Source organism: Podospora bellae-mahoneyi, chromosome 3 (assembly GCF_035222275.1).
Source record: "Podospora bellae-mahoneyi strain CBS 112042 chromosome 3, whole genome shotgun sequence".
NCBI lineage: Eukaryota > Fungi > Ascomycota > Sordariomycetes > Sordariales > Podosporaceae > Podospora > Podospora bellae-mahoneyi.
Genome location: NC_085882.1, coordinates 2,666,054 through 2,684,177, shown reverse-complemented (window position 1 = coordinate 2,684,177; position 18,124 = coordinate 2,666,054). Strand labels below are relative to the sequence as shown.

Here is an 18,124-nt window from a genome sequence, read left to right as displayed (position 1 = left end):
GGCTTCCGTCTTTGGGCTGAGGTGGCCGTCTGGGGAAGAGGCCGGCATATTTCGAGCTTCAACCAAAATCCAGGTGGTGATTAACGGTGCAAGTATCCACAGTAGCTTGTGGTAGTGTACTGTGTACGCTATCAACGAGCGGGCGCGGGGGGCAAGTTATTTAGCCGGGTGATGTCCCCCCCCCCGGTGAGCGAGACCACTGCCATGGGATGGAATCCGATCATTATCAAACATCTACGGAGTATCGGATATCTATCAGTTTCCGTCCTTTCTTTTTCTGATATCTGATTGTTTGCTCACAACAACCCAAGTCTCGGCTGCTTGTCATCATCCTCGCCCCGAGTCCTTCCTTCGTCCGCGGGGTTCGAGATGGTGACGGCTTGAGCTAGGACCGCCCCTCAAGGGATTGATTCCCCGCTCCTTCGACAGTTCAAAAAGGGGAAGGAGGGGGAGGCATTGATCACTTCTCGCTCACCCCCTCTTCGAAGTGTCCTCGCGCCGGCATCCCGTTGCAACAGCAGCAATGGAAGCAAGTAATCGAAGGTGGAGATGGGCTCTGTCCGATGTCGACATCTCGCAACAACACACAACACAGCCCAACCCCCTTTTTCTCGGCGATGCTGGCTGCCATGTTGTTGGGTGTGGGTAGTGTTCTCGTCGATTGTGTCTCAGCTTGGCCAATGAGAAATGACATTGACCGATGCCCCACACCTGCCCGACAGAGGAATCCTCGATGGAAAAGAAGAAAAGTTGGAGGGTATCACAGACACAGACCTCTTTGTGGCATCGGAAAGGTGCTGTTTGGGTGTCTCGGTATGCCCTTCCGGGGGCATTTGGACCTCGAAAATACCTTGTACTCCAACCAGTCCGACCAACTCCCCGCGCCGCAACGGGCACTTGGAAAGGGTCTTTCTAACCCTACACCTGGACTCTCACCTTCAGCTTACCTCACCCTACCTACCTACCCCCTTACCTTGAAGAGGAGGATCGGATGGCCTACGTCAGCCTCAAGGGCAACCCCCACCCTTGAAAGAACTCTATCCGATCTATAGAAATAAAAGGCGGTGAGTTTTCGACGAATGTGGAATTCGATCTAGACTGACTGCTCTTGAACTTCTATAATCATCAGTGGAAGTTAAGACTGCCCATAACAAAAGCCTTTGCCAACTACAATTCTCGTGGTGACTTGTGACCCCCAATTGCCCCTGAATCCACCAGTGGAATCCAGATGCAGCTCTGTCGCCAGCACATCAACCTGCCTGCGCCGGGTATGCAATCCATCTTTGCGCGGACGAGCTGTGGAAAAGAGAAAACACGTCGGGGAACTCTAACCGGTTTCCACAGCCCCGTGTCGCCAACCATGGCGTTGATAGCAAGAGCTTGTCATTCTTGGATGGTGGGATGAACCCTGAGCAACCTTAAACGTGCCAAGCCACACCCACCCCTGGCGGTTCCCTGTCGTCGCCAACCCTGCCTCTTCTTCAATTCCTTATCGCGATAAGAAAAAGGCCGACGCCTATCACCGCGGGGCAAAATCACCTAGAGTTTATTCGAGTCACGAACAGATCCCTTTGACATTCACTACACCACTAACTACACACACACTGCTCAGCGTCTCGGTCACGGTTGAACAGCACGACACGACCAAGATGCCTTCGGCAGCCGTCGACGATGGCTTCGAGGCTCTGCTGGAGCCCTTCTACAACGGCAAACGGCTCACGGATCCCATCAACACCAAGCAGGACAAGTACCAGCTGCTGCCCGCCTTCCTCAAGGTCAAGGGGCTGGTAAAGCAGCACATCGACTCGTACAACTACTTTGTCGAGGAGGACATCAAGAAGATCGTCGAGGCCAACCGAGTGATCCGATGCGACCAGGAACCCAGCTTCTGGCTCGAGTTCACCGACATCCGCGTCGGCAAGCCCACGAGAAATGAAAACTCGCAGCTCCAGTGGCAGAGCTCGACAACCGTGTCGCCCATGGAGTGCCGTCTTCGCGATGCTACCTATGCCGCCCCCGTCGTTGTCGATATCGCCTACCCCAAGAACGGCGTCAGAAATATCCGCAAAAATGTCCAGCTCTGCCGCATCCCCGTCATGCTCAAGAGCTCCAAGTGCTACCTCAACGGTGCTAATAACGCGAGGATGGAGGAGCTCAACGAGTGTCCTCTGGATCCGGGTGGCTACTTTATTGTCGGCGGCACAGAAAAGGTCATTTTGATTCAGGAACAGCTCAGCAAGAACCGTGTGATTGTGGAAAAGGACGACAAGGGTGGCGTGCAGGCCTCGGTCACAAGTTCTACCCACGAACGCAAGTCCAAGACCTACGTCGTTCTCAAGAAGGACCGCATCCTTCTCACCCACAACATTCTCGTGGAGGCGATTCCCATCGTGATCGTTCTCAAGGCCCTCGGGGGACTGTCTGACTACGACATCATGGAGCTGGTGGCGGGAGGAGACTCCAGATACCAAGACGACTTTCTCATCAACTTTGAGGACGCAGCAAAGGCTGGTGTCTACACGCAGCAACAGGCGCTGGAATATGTGGGTGCCAGAGTCAAGATGGGCGGCCCGAAAAAGCCAAGCCCCAAGTTCTCTGCTGGACCACGGCGCAACCCCATCGAGGAAGGCTTGGATGCTCTCTCCAACCTGATTGTAGCCCATGTCACCGTCAAGGACCTGGACTTTTATCCCAAGACCATCTACATCGCCATGATGGTGCGGCGCATCCTGATGGCCGTTCACAATCCCGAGCTGGTCGACGACCGTGATTTCGTCGGCAACAAGCGTTTGGAGTTGGCCGGCCAGCTGCTGTCTTTGCTCTTCGAGGATCTGCTCAAAGGTTTTATTGGGCAACTCAAGGCGAACATGGAGCACTTTTTCAAGAGACCCAACCGCACGTCAGCTTATGACCCCATTGGTCCCATCGGCTCTTATGGTACAATGATCACCCAAGGGCTGAACCGGGCCATTCAGAGCGGGAATTGGACAGTCAAGCGTTTCGGTATGAATCGGGCCGGTGTCACACACGTTCTCAGTCGTCTGAGCTATATTGCTGCCCTCGGCATGATGACGAGAATCAGCAGTCAGTTCGAAAAGACACGAAAGGTATCGGGTCCCAGAGCCCTCCAGCCCTCGCAGTGGGGTATGTTGTGCACATCCGACACACCTGAAGGCGAGGCCTGTGGTTTGGTCAAGAACTTGGCGCTCATGACACATATCACCACCGAGGCAGGAGAAGAAAAGGTCAAGAAGTGCGTCTCGACATTGATCGAGGGCATCCGGCTTATCGAGGAGTGCAGCGGCACAGAGATGCATGAAGAAAACGCCTTCATCATTCACGTAAACGGCACGCCGTATGCTCTGACCCTTGACGCGGCGGCCTTCACCAAGAGGTTCAAGCAGTTCCGTCGCCGCGGCGTGCTGTCGGCCTTTATTGGGATTCACACCAGTCATGCCACAGCCTCGATCCACATCGCCACCGATGAAGGGCGCATCTGTCGGCCATACATCATTGTCGAGAACGGAAAGTCCATGCTGGAGGCAGCACATCTAGATCTTCTCCGGCACAAGAAGGCCACATTTGAGGACTTTTTGAAGAAGGGTGTGCTGGAATATCTGGATGTGAACGAGGAAAACGACGCGCTGATTGCCGTCCACGAGTCGGACATCAACAACCAGACAACTCATCTGGAAATCGAGCCATTCACCATCCTGGGCGCAGTTGCGGGCCTCATTCCGTTCCCTCACCACAACCAGTCGCCCCGTAACACCTACCAATGCGCCATGGGCAAGCAAGCGATAGGCTTCATCGCATACAACCAGCAAAACCGCATCGATACTCTTCACTACACGCTCGTGTATCCTCAACGACCCATGGTCATCACCAAGACCATTCAACTTATCCATTACGACAAGCTCCCTGCTGGCCAAAACGCCACGGTTGTCGTCATGTCGTACTCGGGGTACGATATTGAAGACGCCCTTGTGCTCAACAAGGCATCCTGCGATCGAGGATTCGGTCGCTGCCAGGTGTTCAAGAAGTACACGACCGAGCTCCTACAGTACCCCAACCGAAACAAGGACCGACTTGGTGGCGTGCAACGCGATGAAGACGGCAAGGCCAAGGATCGACATGCGGTGCTTGACAATGATGGTCTCGCTACTCCTGGAATGAAAATGAAAGACGGCGATATCATGATCATGAAAGAGACCCCGGTCGACCAGACGTCAACAAACATTGGTGAGGATCGGAAAATCACCGAGTTCCGTCCGTGTCCCATCAGCTACAAGATCAAGGATCCAGCCATTGTCGACAAGGTAGTCATCACCACCAAGGAGAGCGGCACGCCGCTGCTGAAGGTCCGGACCAGACAGACACGCCGACCGGAGCTTGGTGACAAGTTTTCGTCTCGTCACGGCCAGAAGGGTGTTGTTGGTATCATTGTGGACCAAGAGGACCTGCCCTTCTCCGACAAGGGTCTGACGCCCGATATCATCATGAACCCCCACGGCTTCCCATCGCGTATGACTGTCGGCAAGTTGTTTGAGTGCTTGACCGGCAAGGCGTCCGTCGTGGCAGGAAGGCGGGAGTACGGCTTTGGTGATGCCTTCCGGTCTCATCCGGTGGAAGAGATGGGCAAGGTATTGATCGAGCACGGCTTCTCGTGGGAGGGCAAGGATTACTTCACATCCGGCATCACGGGCGAGCCCCACGAGGCCTATCTTTTCAACGGGCCCATCTTTTACCAGCGCCTCAAGCACATGGTGGCAGACAAGATGCACTCTCGCTCTCGCGGCCCGCGCGCGGTCCTCACACGTCAGCCCACCGAGGGTCGTTCGCGTGACGGTGGTCTGCGTTTGGGAGAAATGGAGCGTGATTGCCTGATTGCCTACGGCGCCTCGCAGCTGTTGCTAGAACGGTTGATGTACAGCTCTGACGTTACCAAGGTGGACGTCTGCGAGCGGTGCGGTCTGATGGGCTACAAGGGGTACTGCCAGACTTGCAAGACGACGAGCAATGTCACCAAGATGAACATGCCGTACGCTGCCAAGCTGCTGCTGCAGGAGCTGATTTCTATGAATGTGGGGGTCAGGATGCAGTTGGAGGACCAGTTTCCCCATCCTCGGTGAGGCACACGGCGAGGTCACTGGTGGCCACAGTGGAGCTATCTCTCATAATTAGGAGATGGAGAAAAACACTTGCATGTATATGTGGCGTTTAGGGCTTCTAATGGGTGGGTGGGGGCTATGGCGTTTTTGATGCTTGGGTCAGATATCGTATTGTGTATATCTAGTCTTGGGGAACGGTAGCTGGGCACTCGGGCAGAGGTAAAATGATATTTGTTTAGCATTGGTGTTGTGAATAGATTTGGGAATTGAGTCATTATGGGTTTTTCTTGGTTCTGAGTTGATGTGGCTTCTGATGTCCCACTTGCTTGCTCCGAGGGCGTGATCATTAGAGTTTGGGTGGTCGTGATAATGAGGTCGGCGTGATCTCGGGGTGGACTTTACTGATATAGCTCTGTTTGGGCGGTTTACTTAAACCCTTTGCACCCTCCCGCATTTCTCTCTCTTTTTCCTTTTCTTTTCCAGAGTTATAGGTGTCTCGGGATTCCTAGAAGGATCACTTTTCTTTCTGGGATATTGTCAAGGTCAATTGACTCACTTGTCGACAAGGTACGGCCATCAACGAAGGCTTGTTTTCATCGACACACTGCCTTCATCACCTGGCTTCCATCATCACACACATCATCTTCTTTCCCCCATATCACAAGTATCCCTTCCGCTCTACCACCTTCAACACAACCCCTCTTCTTAACACCACGATAACTCAACATCCAAATACACCTGCTAACCTAACTCCCCATTCCGACTTACAGATAGATGTCTTCACCTTTTCAAGATAACAACAGCAACAGCAACAACGACAACGACAACGACAACGACAACGATAACGACAACGACAACGACAACGACGACAACGACAGCATGTCCTCTTCCTCGTCTCCCTCCTCAGGTCTCTACGCCTTCTCCCCCATCCACAGAACCCAAGCCGAACTCAACGATCGGGTCGCCAAGCTGGAGGAGATGGCGAGCAAGGCAAAGACTGAGGACGTCAAGTTCATGACTTTTCTCCGTCAACTTTTTGACAGTGTTAATCGCACCCGGCTGATGTGCAAGGAGTTGGGTGAGGAGGTGCGGATGCTGAGGAAGGCTGGGGAGGAGAAGGAGGAGGAGAATCGTAATGCTGCGGTGTATGTTATGGCGCTTCTGGAGAAGCAGGAGGAAAAGAACAAGAAGACGAAGGGACGGGTGAGGAAGTTGAAGGAGAGGGTGAGGGAGTTGGAAGAAAGGGAGAGGATGATGAAGGAGAGGGTGGGGGTGTTGGAGGGGTGGAAGAGTAGGGATTGTGTGTGTGAGAAGTTGAAGGGGGAGTTTGAGGAGTTTAAGGCGGTTGTGGAGGAGAGGGTGGTGAAGGTGGAGGAGTGGGAGGAGGAGTGGGAGGATCAGTGGGAGGAGGAAAGATACGAAGGGAGGGTTTGTGCGTTGGAGTGGCGGGCTGATTGGATGGAGAGGGAGTGGGAGAAGAACGCATCTGAACCGAGGGCCTGTGTGTTCGAGAGCCGGGTTGATTGGATGGAGAAAGAGGAGGCAGAGGGGGAAGAGAGTGAGAAGAAGAGCGTGAAGGCCTTTCCGGATTCCCTCCGGGAGGAGACGGCTGCTCTCACGGCCGGCCCCAAGATTGACAAGGGACTTGGCAAGCTTGGGGCGGCTGGGAATTCGGGGGCGGATGGCCTGGGAGAGTACAACCCGCGACGCCCTTACCTTCAGGCTTCTTCTCCGGCGTCGAGAGGACTAGCGAGCAGTTCTGGATATGGCTATCCCCGTTATCCCTCACCACCCAACTTGCTCCCCTATCTCTCTTCGAGCCTGACCCGGCAGATATACAATGCCAGCGCCTATGACGCCCCGCGGCCAACCTACCGCACTTACGGTGTTCCTTCCGATTCTCAATAGGACACCTCGTCCAATGTGAAGGATTCGGCCCCATTTTATTTCGGTAACTCATACAGCAGTGGCCATTCTACAACAGCTGCTGCGGGTAGCGTTCCTCCTGGTGGCCACTCTTCCCCCATGGCAACTCATCCTCAATCTCATCACTATAGTGTGTATGGCCGACCCTGCAACAACAAATGGAACAAGGAGGACTCCAACAAGAACAAGGACGTGACCTTTACCCTCAAGCTGGAGTCATGAGAGGTCAAACCGCCGACCAAAGAGACGACAGCTCCCTCTGAAGCCAAGACAGAGGGAACGGGGGACAGCAATATGGTGATTTCTACAACAACGAGAGAAAGAGGGAGGCGATGGCGTTTAATGATGCCTTGTGTGCGGTTGATGGGGGAGAGGGACATGATGCTGTTGCGGAGAAGTATGCCGGGGAGATTCATGGGACGGCATAGACTGGGAAGGACAAGGGTGAGGATGTGGAGATTGTTGAGGGTGAGGGGGGATTGCGTATGAAGTTTGAGAAGATGAAGTTGACTCGGGATGGGGAGGTCTGGCTAGAGGTGGAGGATGAGGGGAGCGGTGAGGAGAGTGACGATGGTGAGGAGAGTGACGATGGTGAGGGGGATGAGGATGAGGACGAAGATGGCGATGAGGAGTGGCAAGAGGACGATGTGGAGTACTATGAGGAGTCTGAGGAGTACTATGATGATGATTATGAGGATTACGGTGAGTCGGATTCGGTTGGATAAAAAATGAAAATAAAACACCAAAACAACCCATGCAGCATCTTATCATCGAATATTAAGAATCAAAAATATATAAAAATGAATTATCTCTGATTACTCTTCTCAAAGTTTGGCCTGGCAGTGATGTCTTCTTTCCCAACCTTCGCCTGGCAATATGTATCCATCCACTTGGTGGGTAAAAAATAACTGATATTGCGAGTCCGGTACAATGTGTAGTTATTCTTAACCTATGCTTTTTAAAGGAAGAATCGGCTTTTAAAAGATAGTCAAGAGGTCTAAAAGGATAATCAAGAGGCCTATTGATTACTTTTGAGGCCTGTTTCAGTGTTTTATAGTGCCAGTCTTTTTGTCCACAACGTGCCATCCAAATAAAGATTTATCCATACTCTTTCCCCAAGCCCTTGGGCAGTATTATGCAATATTCGCTTCGTTAATCCTCCCCGCGTCAACAACCCTCACACCCCCCTTCCAAACCTCAAACTCCACCGGCCCCCCTCCCTTCTTCTTGCCACCCCTCCCACTGGCATCAGAAGCCGGCGCATTAACCCCCCAAACAACCTTCATCCACCTCCTCCACCCCTTCATCGCCCCCATCCCCTCCACAGCCCCAACATGATCACCATACCCATAATTAACCGGCCTCCTGAACAGCGCTATCCTCCCGGATATCTGCGTCGACCAGACAAGCCCCAAACTCGGCGTCTTCAACGGGTAGTCCAGCGATGGGTTGTCACCCCAGCCGGTAAACCACTTTTGCTGGTGATCCAGCGATAACGCAGGATGAGCGTTAATCTCAACTTCTGGATCGGGAAACTCGGGGTTTAACTGCGGCTGTGGCGGTGGCGGTGGCGGTGGGATTGGTATTGCCCCCGCCGGTCGGGATCTTGATGCCAACGGTGACTCTTGTGATTGTTTCCCCCACACATGTGGGAAAGGTGCCTTAAGTGATGAAGCTGGTGTCTTGGGGGGGACAGGAGCAGGTGTCTTGAGCCCGCCGGTGCCTGAGAAACGATCGGCTACTTGGTTGGAGACCACCACCGCGAGGTTGTACTTTTCTGCTAAATCCTTGAGGTGCATTCCCAACTTGATGAGCTCGTTGGTCCTCGCGCCCATGTTGGAGGAGAGGTTGGAGTTGGCGGTGGGACGCTCAAATTCGGCGCGGTAGTTGGCTGCTACTGAGTCGATGACCAAGAGGCCGACGTTGCGGCGGGCGATTTCCACCGGGGCTTGGTAGGTGAGGATGTGGTCTTGGGATTCGAGGTCGGGGGTGGTGGTGCTGATTATTTTGTCGAGGGTTGGGCGGGCAGACCGTGGGAGGGTGGAGAACAATGGGTTTTCGGTGATCATTTGGGAGAGGCGGCGGGTCGAGAGGGGGGCTTCGGTGCTGATGTAGAGAGCTGGCCGGGAGAGGCCGTGGGGAGGGGGGAGTTGCACGGCAAGGAGGAGGGTGAGGAGGAATTGGGTTTTGCCGGCGGCGGATTCACCCGTGATTTCGGTGATGTGGCCGGTGGGAATGCCGCCCCCGAGGGCGAGGTCCAGGTGGGGGTCGAGGGTGCTGATTGTGATCCATTGGGAGGAGAGGGTGTCAGCCGTGTGCTTTAGGTGACTGGTTTCATGGTGATGATGTGGTGGTGGTTCAGTGTTGGACTGTACATCGTCGTGTTGTTGTTGTTGTTGTTGTTGTGATGGTGGTGGCGGTAGCAGTGGTGGTGGATCTGCAACACCAAGATCGGTGTGTAGGGCGTTCAAGATGGCATCACATAATCGCTTCACATTTGGCAGCTTGGTTCTGGTTTCTATTTCAGCAGGATCTAGGGTCAGGAGGTCGGCGGTGGTGTACCCGCGTGACTCGAGGGCTGAGATGAGGCCGCCAAACTGTTTGACTGGGAATTCTGGCAGGACTCGCAGCAGGTCTGTCATGGTTTGAAGATGTGGACCTTTTGATAAATTGATATCGATACTATCAATATCAGAGAATCAGGCAACGGAGGACGTCTGCTCGGCACCGATGGTGGGGCCGTTCGATCTGGCGTGCAGTGCGGAGCTTGGCAGGGCCCCCGCCGTTCCTCATTCCTCACTGGGCCTAGCGTCTTTCCAAGAGCCGGGAACCGCTGCAGGGATATTTCGGGGGCAGTGAAATTAAAGGAAGGGTCTCTGCATGTTTCTGTTTCTTGGATGCATGGCGCCAGGCACAGCTTTTCTTCACTTCATCAACCCCTGAGATCGACAAGGCCCGCATCTTCAGAGCTTCATAAAAACAACTTGTTTGCTCCAACGTTTCCCACACCGCATTACAATGGAATGGCCGGCCGTAGCACAAATACCCCGTAGGTACATGCAGTAAACAAGTCCTCCCAGATTGCTGGGAGCCATCTTTCGGCAATCCTGTGTCCCGTGTGCGCTGTCATCTGCTGGTGGTGGTTCCCCATCCTTGCCCGCCAATGTCTCACACCCCAGTCCCCCTCCCGCTTCCCACACGGAGTCCTCTTTTTAAACATCTCCTACCCATGGCACATGTCTGCCGATCACTTCTGACCCGGAAAGGAGTGCGTCTTTTCTTGTGCCTGCTGGCCGGCACCGTAATGCCAAACCCACTCTGACTTATGCTTTCTCTTCTTCCCAACCGTCATTGTCACCGTCGCTTGTGATTCAGGTGACGCAAGCCAGCAAGCGAAAGATGAAGATGAGGATATCTACTTTTTGTCAGCTCGCCTTCTTTGGCATTTCGGTCGAGGGACTGGCCTTTCCAGGTCCCCAGCCAACCGGTGTCATTGCCGTGGAAGACGGTCTTGGGTGGACGCCGAAACCAACAGAAGCTCCGGCTGTGAACGCGCTGCTGCGACGTCAGAATGGCAGGCCTTCAAACTACATCGCCGCTCCCGATAACACTTGCGGCTATCTCGACGGCAACAAACGTGTGTATAGCTCTGGATCACCGTGTATGAAGATGGTGCTAACTATTTCTAGGTGACCCATTGACCTGCCCGGACGAACAGCAATGTATCTTCATCACGGCTTCAGGCAGATCTCCGGCTGGAGTAGGCTGCTGCGGCAATGGAGGCTGCAACTTCCACACAGCCTGTCTGGACAGGAAGGACCTCAAGGACTGTGATGAGGATTGCCAGGCGGATCCTCAAATCCTCAAGTGGCATGTAGCATTACGTGAGATGATGTGTTGGATCGGTTGTACTGACTGTCTCGTAGTTCGGCGTTCGGAAAGCAACTGTGCAACACCATCAGCTATGAGCTTGGAGCAGTCGACTATTACTGCAGTATCTTCAGGCAGAGAAGCATCGAGGAAGCTGATACGACTCATGTGGGCCAGAAGACGAGAACCATGTCTACCATCACTCCAACCCGCACTTCAACTCGGCGCACAACCACTGCTGTCAGGAGCAGCAGCAGTTCATCGCAGTCGTCAGGGTTGAGCTCGTCATCGGAGACGGAGACGGAAACGTCAGCTACGGATAGGTCACTCGAGACAGCCTCATCCAGTGTCGATACCGCCCCCGCAGCCACTTCGTCCGATGCTGCCGCTGTGGTCCCGGCCGAGAGTTCTTCGTCCAACGCCGGTGCTATCGCGGGAGGTGTTATTGGTGCTATCGGAGCTATCGCGCTCATTGCGTTTGCATTCATTTTTTTCCGTCGCCGGAAGAGAGAGCAGGAAGGCCAGACGCAGATTCCGGACGGGCCTCCTCAACCCCCCATGTATCAGCAGCCATCTGCGCAACCGCCATCTGCGCAACCGCCATCTCACCCGCAAACTTACCAGCAATCGGCTCCACCGCCACAACAGTCCACATACGCACACTCCCAAGCTACTACATATCAGCAATCTTCTTACCAGCCATCGCAATACGAGCAGCAGCAACCATCCGCCTACCAACAGCGGCAACCATCAGCTTATCAGCAACAGCAACCATCGGATTACCAGCAACAACTGCCACCACAGCCTGTCCCGGTCGTGTCGCCCTTCTCAGACCCTCCGCGCCAACACCAAAGCCAGTCCGAAACACCTTCTTTTACCTCGATTTCTTCATCGTCTGCAGCATCCGCCATCCCGCCGCCACTCAAGCTTTCTTCTGCTACGACATCGCCCTATCTGCAACAAGCAACCCCGGCTCAGTTTTCTCCTCTCTCTGGTACCACCATCGCCGCTCTAGCCACCATCCCCGATACGCAAAAGTCGGCTCATCATAACCACCCCCCGCCTGAGAAATCGCCAAACTACTACCCAGCTCCGAGCCCCATGTCGACACCAGCGGCTTCTCCACGGTTCTCTTTTGACGGTATCCCTCCAGCGCCCCAGCCTCTCCAGCCGTACCGACCGGAGTCTGCTGCCTATCCGAACCAGCCACAGTATCAGCCCAGGCAGTACAAGCCCTTCGTTCCCCAAACCAGCGCAACTTACATGCCCAGCGCCAATGACACCATGGACTCGCCGGTGTCCGCTTATAACGCACTACCAGTGAGCCCCGTCTCAGCATTGGGATCCCACCCCATGGACGACATACCTGTGGTTTTGGCGACCGCAACGGCAGGGACAAGGAGGCAGCCGAGCGTGAGGAAAGGAAGCAGGGAAAAGGGTGGTGGCGTACCGCTTGTTTTGCAACCTGGTCTGGGAGCGCAAAGATTTGCCCCTGGCACTGTGAAGCAGGTTACAGTCCAGAGGGGTATGTCTAGACGTGGTCAGAATCCAAAGTCGCCTTCGCCAGTGCAGCAGCAAGAGGGACAGCAGCCAACCCAGAGCCCGGTCGTATTGCCGGCTCAGCCAAATCAGCCCCAAGCACCAATAGGGGCGGAGGACAAGAATCAGCAGGAAAAGCCACCCCAGGTTAACGATCAAGAGGTCCAGAAACCAGATCAGGAGGTGACACAGGAGAAAGAGCCACAACAAACTAGGAACGTTGCGGCTGCTACGTCATGAGATTAGGGGATTTTCAGGTTGGAATGATTTGTATGAGAAAAGAAAAAGACGTCGAGGAGAAAGACGTCGCGGATACCCCCTTGTTTTGCGTATGATTTATTTCGAGAGGCTGTTTGTCTCCTCCCTGGTTTTTGAGCCGTTTTGCTGCCCGGGACACATCTGATGAAGATTGGATTGATTTTATTTAACTTTCACCGTACATACTTACGAACTCTTTTCTACATATGCATACACTTACATAGATGTGTAGCTCAGAGACTGGAGTTGAAAGACTTGCCAGAGCTTACAATTCAGATTGAAGCATTTGCTTCAATGTTACCTTTTACTATGACCGAAATCTATGTCTGGTCGTAGACTCCAACTTCGATTGATGGCAGTGATGTACAAGCTTTCAATGCCCCCCCCCCCCCCTCCTTCTGTGCTTCGTTGTGGAGAGCGAAAGGACTGTCAATGCCGTATGGCATGGGACAAGTGTTTCCTTATCGTAACTAGTGACTGCAGATTGGTGACATCAACTCAGGCTCGATCACAGATGACAGACTCCGCGAGGCTTTCTGCTTGCATGGGCCTCCTGGGAGCCATCATTGCCAACCCCAACCCTCCACATGGCTGTTTACCCAAATTTGACAGGCATCTTGGCGCAATTGGACTGCAAGGCTTGGCAGGGCCAGCGACAAAGCGGGCCTTCTTCCCCACCAATTCTTCGGTTGGCCCGTGCTTTCTCTCTTAGGGCTCCACAGCACGGACCCGGCCCTACAATGTCGCCGATTTTTTTCGCCCACAGTTTGCAAAAACATATCGCGCCTTGCCCCGACCTTTCCACAACCGTTCAGTAGTCAACGACCAACGACGTAAGTAACCACTACGATACCCATTGCCCTCGACCAGCCCGACGGAATTTGAAGCGAGAGCCGATATCTGCAGATTCGAAAAGATTCAATCTTCCGAGAATTTTGCAGCCCTGCTCAACCTTCGACTCCCGCTGCGAAATATCCACCATCGACCGGCATCACGAACAATTTTGCTAACCCGACCTCACAACAGAAACCGGCAAGATGGGTATCTCTCGTGACTCTCGGCATAAGCGCTCCCACACCGGTGCCAAGCGGGCGTATGTTCAATCCCCTTCCTTTTGTCCTCCTTGCTGGTGTCGATGGAATCCAAGATGGCGGTTGCTAACTTATTTCGTGCTGCAGTTTCTACCGTATGTCCTAACTTCCTCCTCCCGTTTCCTAATCATAATACATTTGCCCCTCGACAGCTGGGGGCACTCGAAGGTCCGCATGGAGGTTCCTGTGGTGGTTCACACACTGGGTGCTTTTCTTGCTTCTCGAGAGGAGCGGAGAGGTGGCTGTGTCGTGGGCCGTCACAGGAACTAGCAACCCATCGCGTTCTGAGCCTGTCATCGCACACTAGGAATGAAAGCAATTTCTGACAGTAGCGAACAGGGAAGAAGAGAGCCTTCGAGCTTGGTCGCCAGCCCGCCAACACCCGTATCGGTGCCAAGCGCATCCACACCGTCCGCACCCGCGGTGGTAACCACAAGTACCGCGCTCTTCGTCTCGACTCTGGTAACTTTGCCTGGGCTTCCGAGGGTACCACCCGCAAGACCCGTGTCATCGTTGTCGCCTGTATGTTCTTCCCAAAATCTGAAGACCTTGAGTTTCAGACACTGACCTCTGCTAGACCACCCTTCCAACAACGAGCTTGTCCGCACCAACACCCTGACCAAGTCCGCCGTCGTCCAGATCGATGCCGCTCCTTTCCGTCAGTGGTACGAGGCCCACTATGGCCAGCCCCTCGGCCGTAGACGCCAGCAGAAGCAGGGTCAGACCGTTGAGGAGGTGAAGAAGTCCAAGTCTGTTGAGAAGAAGCAGGCTGCCCGCTTCGCCGCCGGTGGTAAGGTCGACCCCGCTCTCGAGAAGCAGTTCGAAGCCGGTCGTCTCTACGCCGTCATCGCCTCCCGCCCCGGCCAGTCCGGCCGTGCCGATGGCTACATCCTCGAGGGTGAGGAGCTCGCTTTCTACCAGCGCAAGATCCACCACAAGTAAGCATCACGCTTGCGTGTGAGGACAAAAAAGGACAAATAGGGTCTGAGCTCGGGTTCGCGTCGGTTTTCCCGCATGGTGTTCTTGTCGTTTTAGGGCTGCCCATCTGCATTCGCCGGTAACAGGCACGGCGCGGGGATATCGGGGATATAGGGCAATGGAAAATGATATACCCACCAGTAGAGCGGTTCGCGCGAATAATCGAGCCAGGTCAAGCCATTTTTGTTTTGTGCCGTTGTTGTCTTGTGTGATTTTCTCTTGGTGATTCTTCCTGTTGTGAAGTTGCAAATGTCTACTTTGTTTTGAGTGGGTAGATTTCAAGACAGGCTTGATTGGAAATCAACTGTCTATATAAGTCTTCAATAGCCAGGCTAGAGCAACTCCCTCTACGAACTGTCAACACGGATTTCTGACTAGCCAAATACCGAGACGGGCCCTTGATGAACACAAACAGAATCTTTTATACCATGCTTCTACTCGAACAACAGATAACTAGATACCCAATGCAATTCAATATCCATCATTACTCATTTTCCCATCCTTCTTCTCTTCTTTTTTCCGTCACTTTCAAAAGTCACTCTCATCCCCACTCCCAAACCCTCTGTGATTATGCGTTGACATCCGCCCATCACTCCTACTCCTGATTTGTTTCCCCACCCTCTCCTCGCCATACTCCCTGATCTTCTCCCCCAGGACGGTCCGTCCATACCTCTCGGCAATCTTGCCCGCCGCCTCAATCATCTTCCCAGACGTGTCCCTCATGAGCTTGACAACCTCCAGCGCGCGCATACCCCTCTCCTCACCCCCCTCCCTGCACTCCACCGCCAAGAGCTGCAGTAACGTTTTATCAATCTCCAACGAAAGCCTAGACCGCAGCGCGCGCTGCGAGGCGGTTGATTGCGTGGCGTCTAGCAGGTCGTCGAGCTGGGAGGCTTGGATACTCTTCAGCATGAACCCTTGGATCAATTTATCACTCTCCCCGGCCGCGTCGTCCTCTCCATCCGAGTCTGAGGATTGATCGAGCATCATGTCATCGTCGTCGTTGGCGGGTTTTGACTTTTTAGGTTTGGGCGGTCCAGAAAGCGGGATGGAAAACTCGAATTCGGAGAGTAAAGGCCGGGGAAAGTAGGGGTACTGATCCCCTCCTTTTAGGATGATGCAATGGAATTTACTGTCCGCCACTGCGATGGGGAAGTAAGATTCCTTTTTTCGGCCCGAGGCGAGACGTGGGAGGAGGGAAGTTGACAAGAGGGGAACCCAGTAGGCACGGGAGGGGAGGCGCCAGTGGAGGAGGGTTAGGAGGGTTCCTGTTGTGTCGTATATACATGGGTCCTATTACGCAAAGTTAGAAGAGCTGGGTGGTGAAAAAAAAAAAAAAAAAAAGGGGGTGCGGAGGGCCTTACGCCAACATCGGAAAAAAAGACTGATTTCAACGAGGCACCGTCCGGCAAGGCGACAATGTCTTCGTTTTGGCAGATTTCATCCCGCTTGATGTTGTAGATGGAGTACAAGAGCCTGGACATCCCGTCCGCGCCTACTGGGCCGTTGCCAATCGTCATGATGTAGTCGTTCCATCCCGCGCAGGTGACCACGGGGCTGGACTTGGGGCGATAGACTCGGTAGGGAATCCCAAAGAGGGTATATACCCGAACGTAATTCGCCGTGGTGGTGACAGTAATAAAATTCTCGCCTAGGGCCATGGCCAACACGGCTTCACCCTTCGGCAGGGAAATCCGCCAGTCGTTTCTCTGCGTCCAGGTCTCGTGGGGACGGTAAAAGACCACAGCTGGGGCGTCGTCTTTTGGTGGGCAGGAGAACAAGGAGCCGGTGTTGGTGAGGCAAGCTTGGTCGTAGAGGAACGTGTCGGTGAAGTGGAAGTCGCGGTGGAATTCGTGGTCGTAGAATTCGACCGTGACGGTGTGGTGGCTGTCTTGGTCGACGGTCCAGATGAAGCCTATTAGGTTGAGGCAGAGGTACTTTCTGTTGCCGCGCCAGGGGGTGGAGCCGGGTTGGAAAGGGGGGTGGTGTTGGAGTTGGAGGGCATAGTTGGCTCGTTTGGAAGGGGGTTGGCCGTCGGTGGTGTCGTCTGCGGGACGCTTTCGGCCGGTGTTGAGCGCATAGCCCGCACCGTCGTCGTCCACAACAAAGTCATCCTCCTCTACTACGTCATCATCAAGGAGGTCGTCGAAGCTATCTGGCGTACCAGCTCGGGGACGACTAGGAAGGGGTTGTTTGTCGAGGCCATGGGAGATTCCTTCAAGGGGGTCGTGGATAAAAGGGGCCGGTTGCCGGGGGAGCTTGAGCATGGAAGCAAACTGCTCCGAGACGAACTCTGGGCTGATGAATACTTCTCCATTAGAGGTAGTGAAGGAGGCCAGGTTTTTGGTTGGGTGCCAGGCGATGTCGACGACGTTGGGGTACTCATATCTGGCGACCACGCTCTGGTCCTTGGTGGACCAAATCAAGAGCTTCCTGTCCTTGCCGGCTGAGGCAAGAAGCGCTCCGTTGGGAGACCAAGCAAGAGCCGTGACATCCCCCTCATGCCCGTTGGAAAACACCCTTTGCTTCTCCCAGTCATTCTTGGACACAACCTGAATATCCCTCGTAGGCGTGGGCACCGCAAAAGCACGGCCATCAGGGTGCCAGACCACCTTGGTCGAGGCCTCGGAGTCGGTCTGCACCCTGCCAATGACACCGTCCACCTTTCGAATAAGCTCGGGATGATCCGCCGTCAAAGAGTAAATGTAGATGATCCCATTGGTACATGAGACCGCAAGCATGGTGCCCTTGGGGTCGAACGAGATATGCTTCGTCTGCTCTCCATGCTCCTTCAGCGTAAGCAGGTTCGTGGTATCCTCCATGTTGACCAGCTTGACCGTAAGCTCATCACTAGCGACAGCGCACCACTTGTCGTCTGGAGAGAGGGCAACATCGCGAACTGGGAGACTTGTCCGTGTCAGGAGGCGGTCAAACATGTTGGTCTCGAGCGAGTAGTAAGCGAGAGTGCCATCTTCCGAGCCGACAACGAAGAACTTGTTGCTTGTTGATACCGCAACATTTTGTTCCTGGCAGTCGTCCACATTGTCAGGCTCGCCGTCTGAGCCGGTCTTGTACACACGAATGGTATTGTTGGAGCCGACAGTGACCAGTTTTGTTCCGTCTGGAGTGTAGGCGCATTTCGTGGTGCCCGAGGTGTGGGCTGGGCGAGCCCTTGGTCGGGATGCGATGACCGACGACGCCATTGTGGTGTTTACTCTGAGTTGATCCGTTCTATTATCGCATAGATGAACCAGTGACTCAGCAGAGGTGTGCTTGTCGTCGTCGTAGCAGTCCCCTGTGGATATCCAACTAACGGGGATGTTTGAGCAGCTGGGTGGGCGGTGAAAGTTG

General features: G+C 54.1%; 7 protein-coding genes across 7 annotated transcripts; 5 read left to right on the top strand and 2 right to left on the bottom strand.

Annotated features, from left to right (window-relative positions):
- Positions 1-1,649: 1,649 nt before the first annotated feature.
- Positions 1,650-5,132, top strand: rpc2 (DNA-directed RNA polymerase III complex subunit Rpc2; the record flags this gene model as incomplete). The annotated part of the gene is made up of 1 exon (XM_062877925.1): positions 1,650-5,132. One exon carries the CDS (start codon positions 1,650-1,652, stop codon positions 5,130-5,132), a length of 3,483 nt encoding a protein of 1,160 aa, XP_062733745.1.
- A 753-nt stretch (positions 5,133-5,885) lies between these two features.
- QC761_307780 (uncharacterized protein) lies at positions 5,886-7,019 on the top strand (the record flags this gene model as incomplete). Its single annotated transcript, XM_062877924.1, has 1 exon — positions 5,886-7,019. One exon carries the CDS (start codon positions 5,886-5,888, stop codon positions 7,017-7,019), a length of 1,134 nt encoding a protein of 377 aa, XP_062733744.1.
- A 363-nt stretch (positions 7,020-7,382) lies between these two features.
- QC761_307775 (uncharacterized protein) lies at positions 7,383-7,762 on the top strand (the record flags this gene model as incomplete). Its single annotated transcript, XM_062877923.1, has 2 exons — positions 7,383-7,391; positions 7,466-7,762. The coding sequence occupies 2 exons, from the start codon at positions 7,383-7,385 to the stop codon at positions 7,760-7,762; spliced, it is 306 nt and encodes a 101-aa protein (XP_062733743.1).
- Positions 7,763-8,170: 408 nt separating this feature from the next.
- Positions 8,171-9,679, bottom strand: rhp57 (DNA repair protein rhp57; the record flags this gene model as incomplete). The annotated part of the gene is made up of 1 exon (XM_062877922.1): positions 8,171-9,679. The coding sequence occupies one exon, from the start codon at positions 9,677-9,679 to the stop codon at positions 8,171-8,173; it is 1,509 nt and encodes a 502-aa protein (XP_062733742.1).
- A 339-nt stretch (positions 9,680-10,018) lies between these two features.
- Positions 10,019-13,011, top strand: QC761_307760 (uncharacterized protein). Its single transcript, XM_062877921.1, has 3 exons — positions 10,019-10,674; positions 10,727-10,931; positions 10,964-13,011. The coding sequence occupies exons 1-3, from the start codon at positions 10,437-10,439 to the stop codon at positions 12,684-12,686; spliced, it is 2,166 nt and encodes a 721-aa protein (XP_062733741.1). The 5' UTR covers positions 10,019-10,436; the 3' UTR covers positions 12,687-13,011.
- A 451-nt stretch (positions 13,012-13,462) lies between these two features.
- RPS8A (ribosomal protein S8A) lies at positions 13,463-14,945 on the top strand. The gene is made up of 4 exons (XM_062877920.1): positions 13,463-13,797; positions 13,948-14,044; positions 14,128-14,317; positions 14,373-14,945. Exons 1-4 carry the CDS (start codon positions 13,742-13,744, stop codon positions 14,735-14,737), a joined length of 708 nt encoding a protein of 235 aa, XP_062733740.1. The 5' UTR covers positions 13,463-13,741; the 3' UTR covers positions 14,738-14,945.
- A 356-nt stretch (positions 14,946-15,301) lies between these two features.
- On the bottom strand, positions 15,302-17,976 carry mcl1 (DNA polymerase alpha accessory factor Mcl1; the record flags this gene model as incomplete). Its single annotated transcript, XM_062877919.1, has 2 exons — positions 15,302-16,066; positions 16,138-17,976. The coding sequence occupies 2 exons, from the start codon at positions 17,974-17,976 to the stop codon at positions 15,302-15,304; spliced, it is 2,604 nt and encodes an 867-aa protein (XP_062733739.1).
- Positions 17,977-18,124: the final 148 nt, after the last annotated feature.

Bases quoted from the DNA above. Each gene is read 5' to 3' on its own strand.
- RPS8A (XM_062877920.1), top strand. From the start codon at position 13,742: ATGGGTATCTCTCGTGACTCTCGGCATAAGCGCTCCCACACCGGTGCC. The intron at 14,045-14,127 runs GTGGGCCGTCAC...TTCTGACAGTAG, and splicing joins AGCGGAGAGGTGGCTGTGTC to CGAACAGGGAAGAAGAGAGC. The intron at 14,318-14,372 runs GTATGTTCTTCC...GACCTCTGCTAG, and splicing joins CCGTGTCATCGTTGTCGCCT to ACCACCCTTCCAACAACGAG.
- QC761_307760 (XM_062877921.1), top strand. From the start codon at position 10,437: ATGAAGATGAGGATATCTACTTTTTGTCAGCTCGCCTTCTTTGGCATT. The intron at 10,675-10,726 runs GTGTGTATAGCT...AACTATTTCTAG, and splicing joins CTATCTCGACGGCAACAAAC to GTGACCCATTGACCTGCCCG. The intron at 10,932-10,963 runs GTGTTGGATCGG...ACTGTCTCGTAG, and splicing joins GTAGCATTACGTGAGATGAT to TTCGGCGTTCGGAAAGCAAC.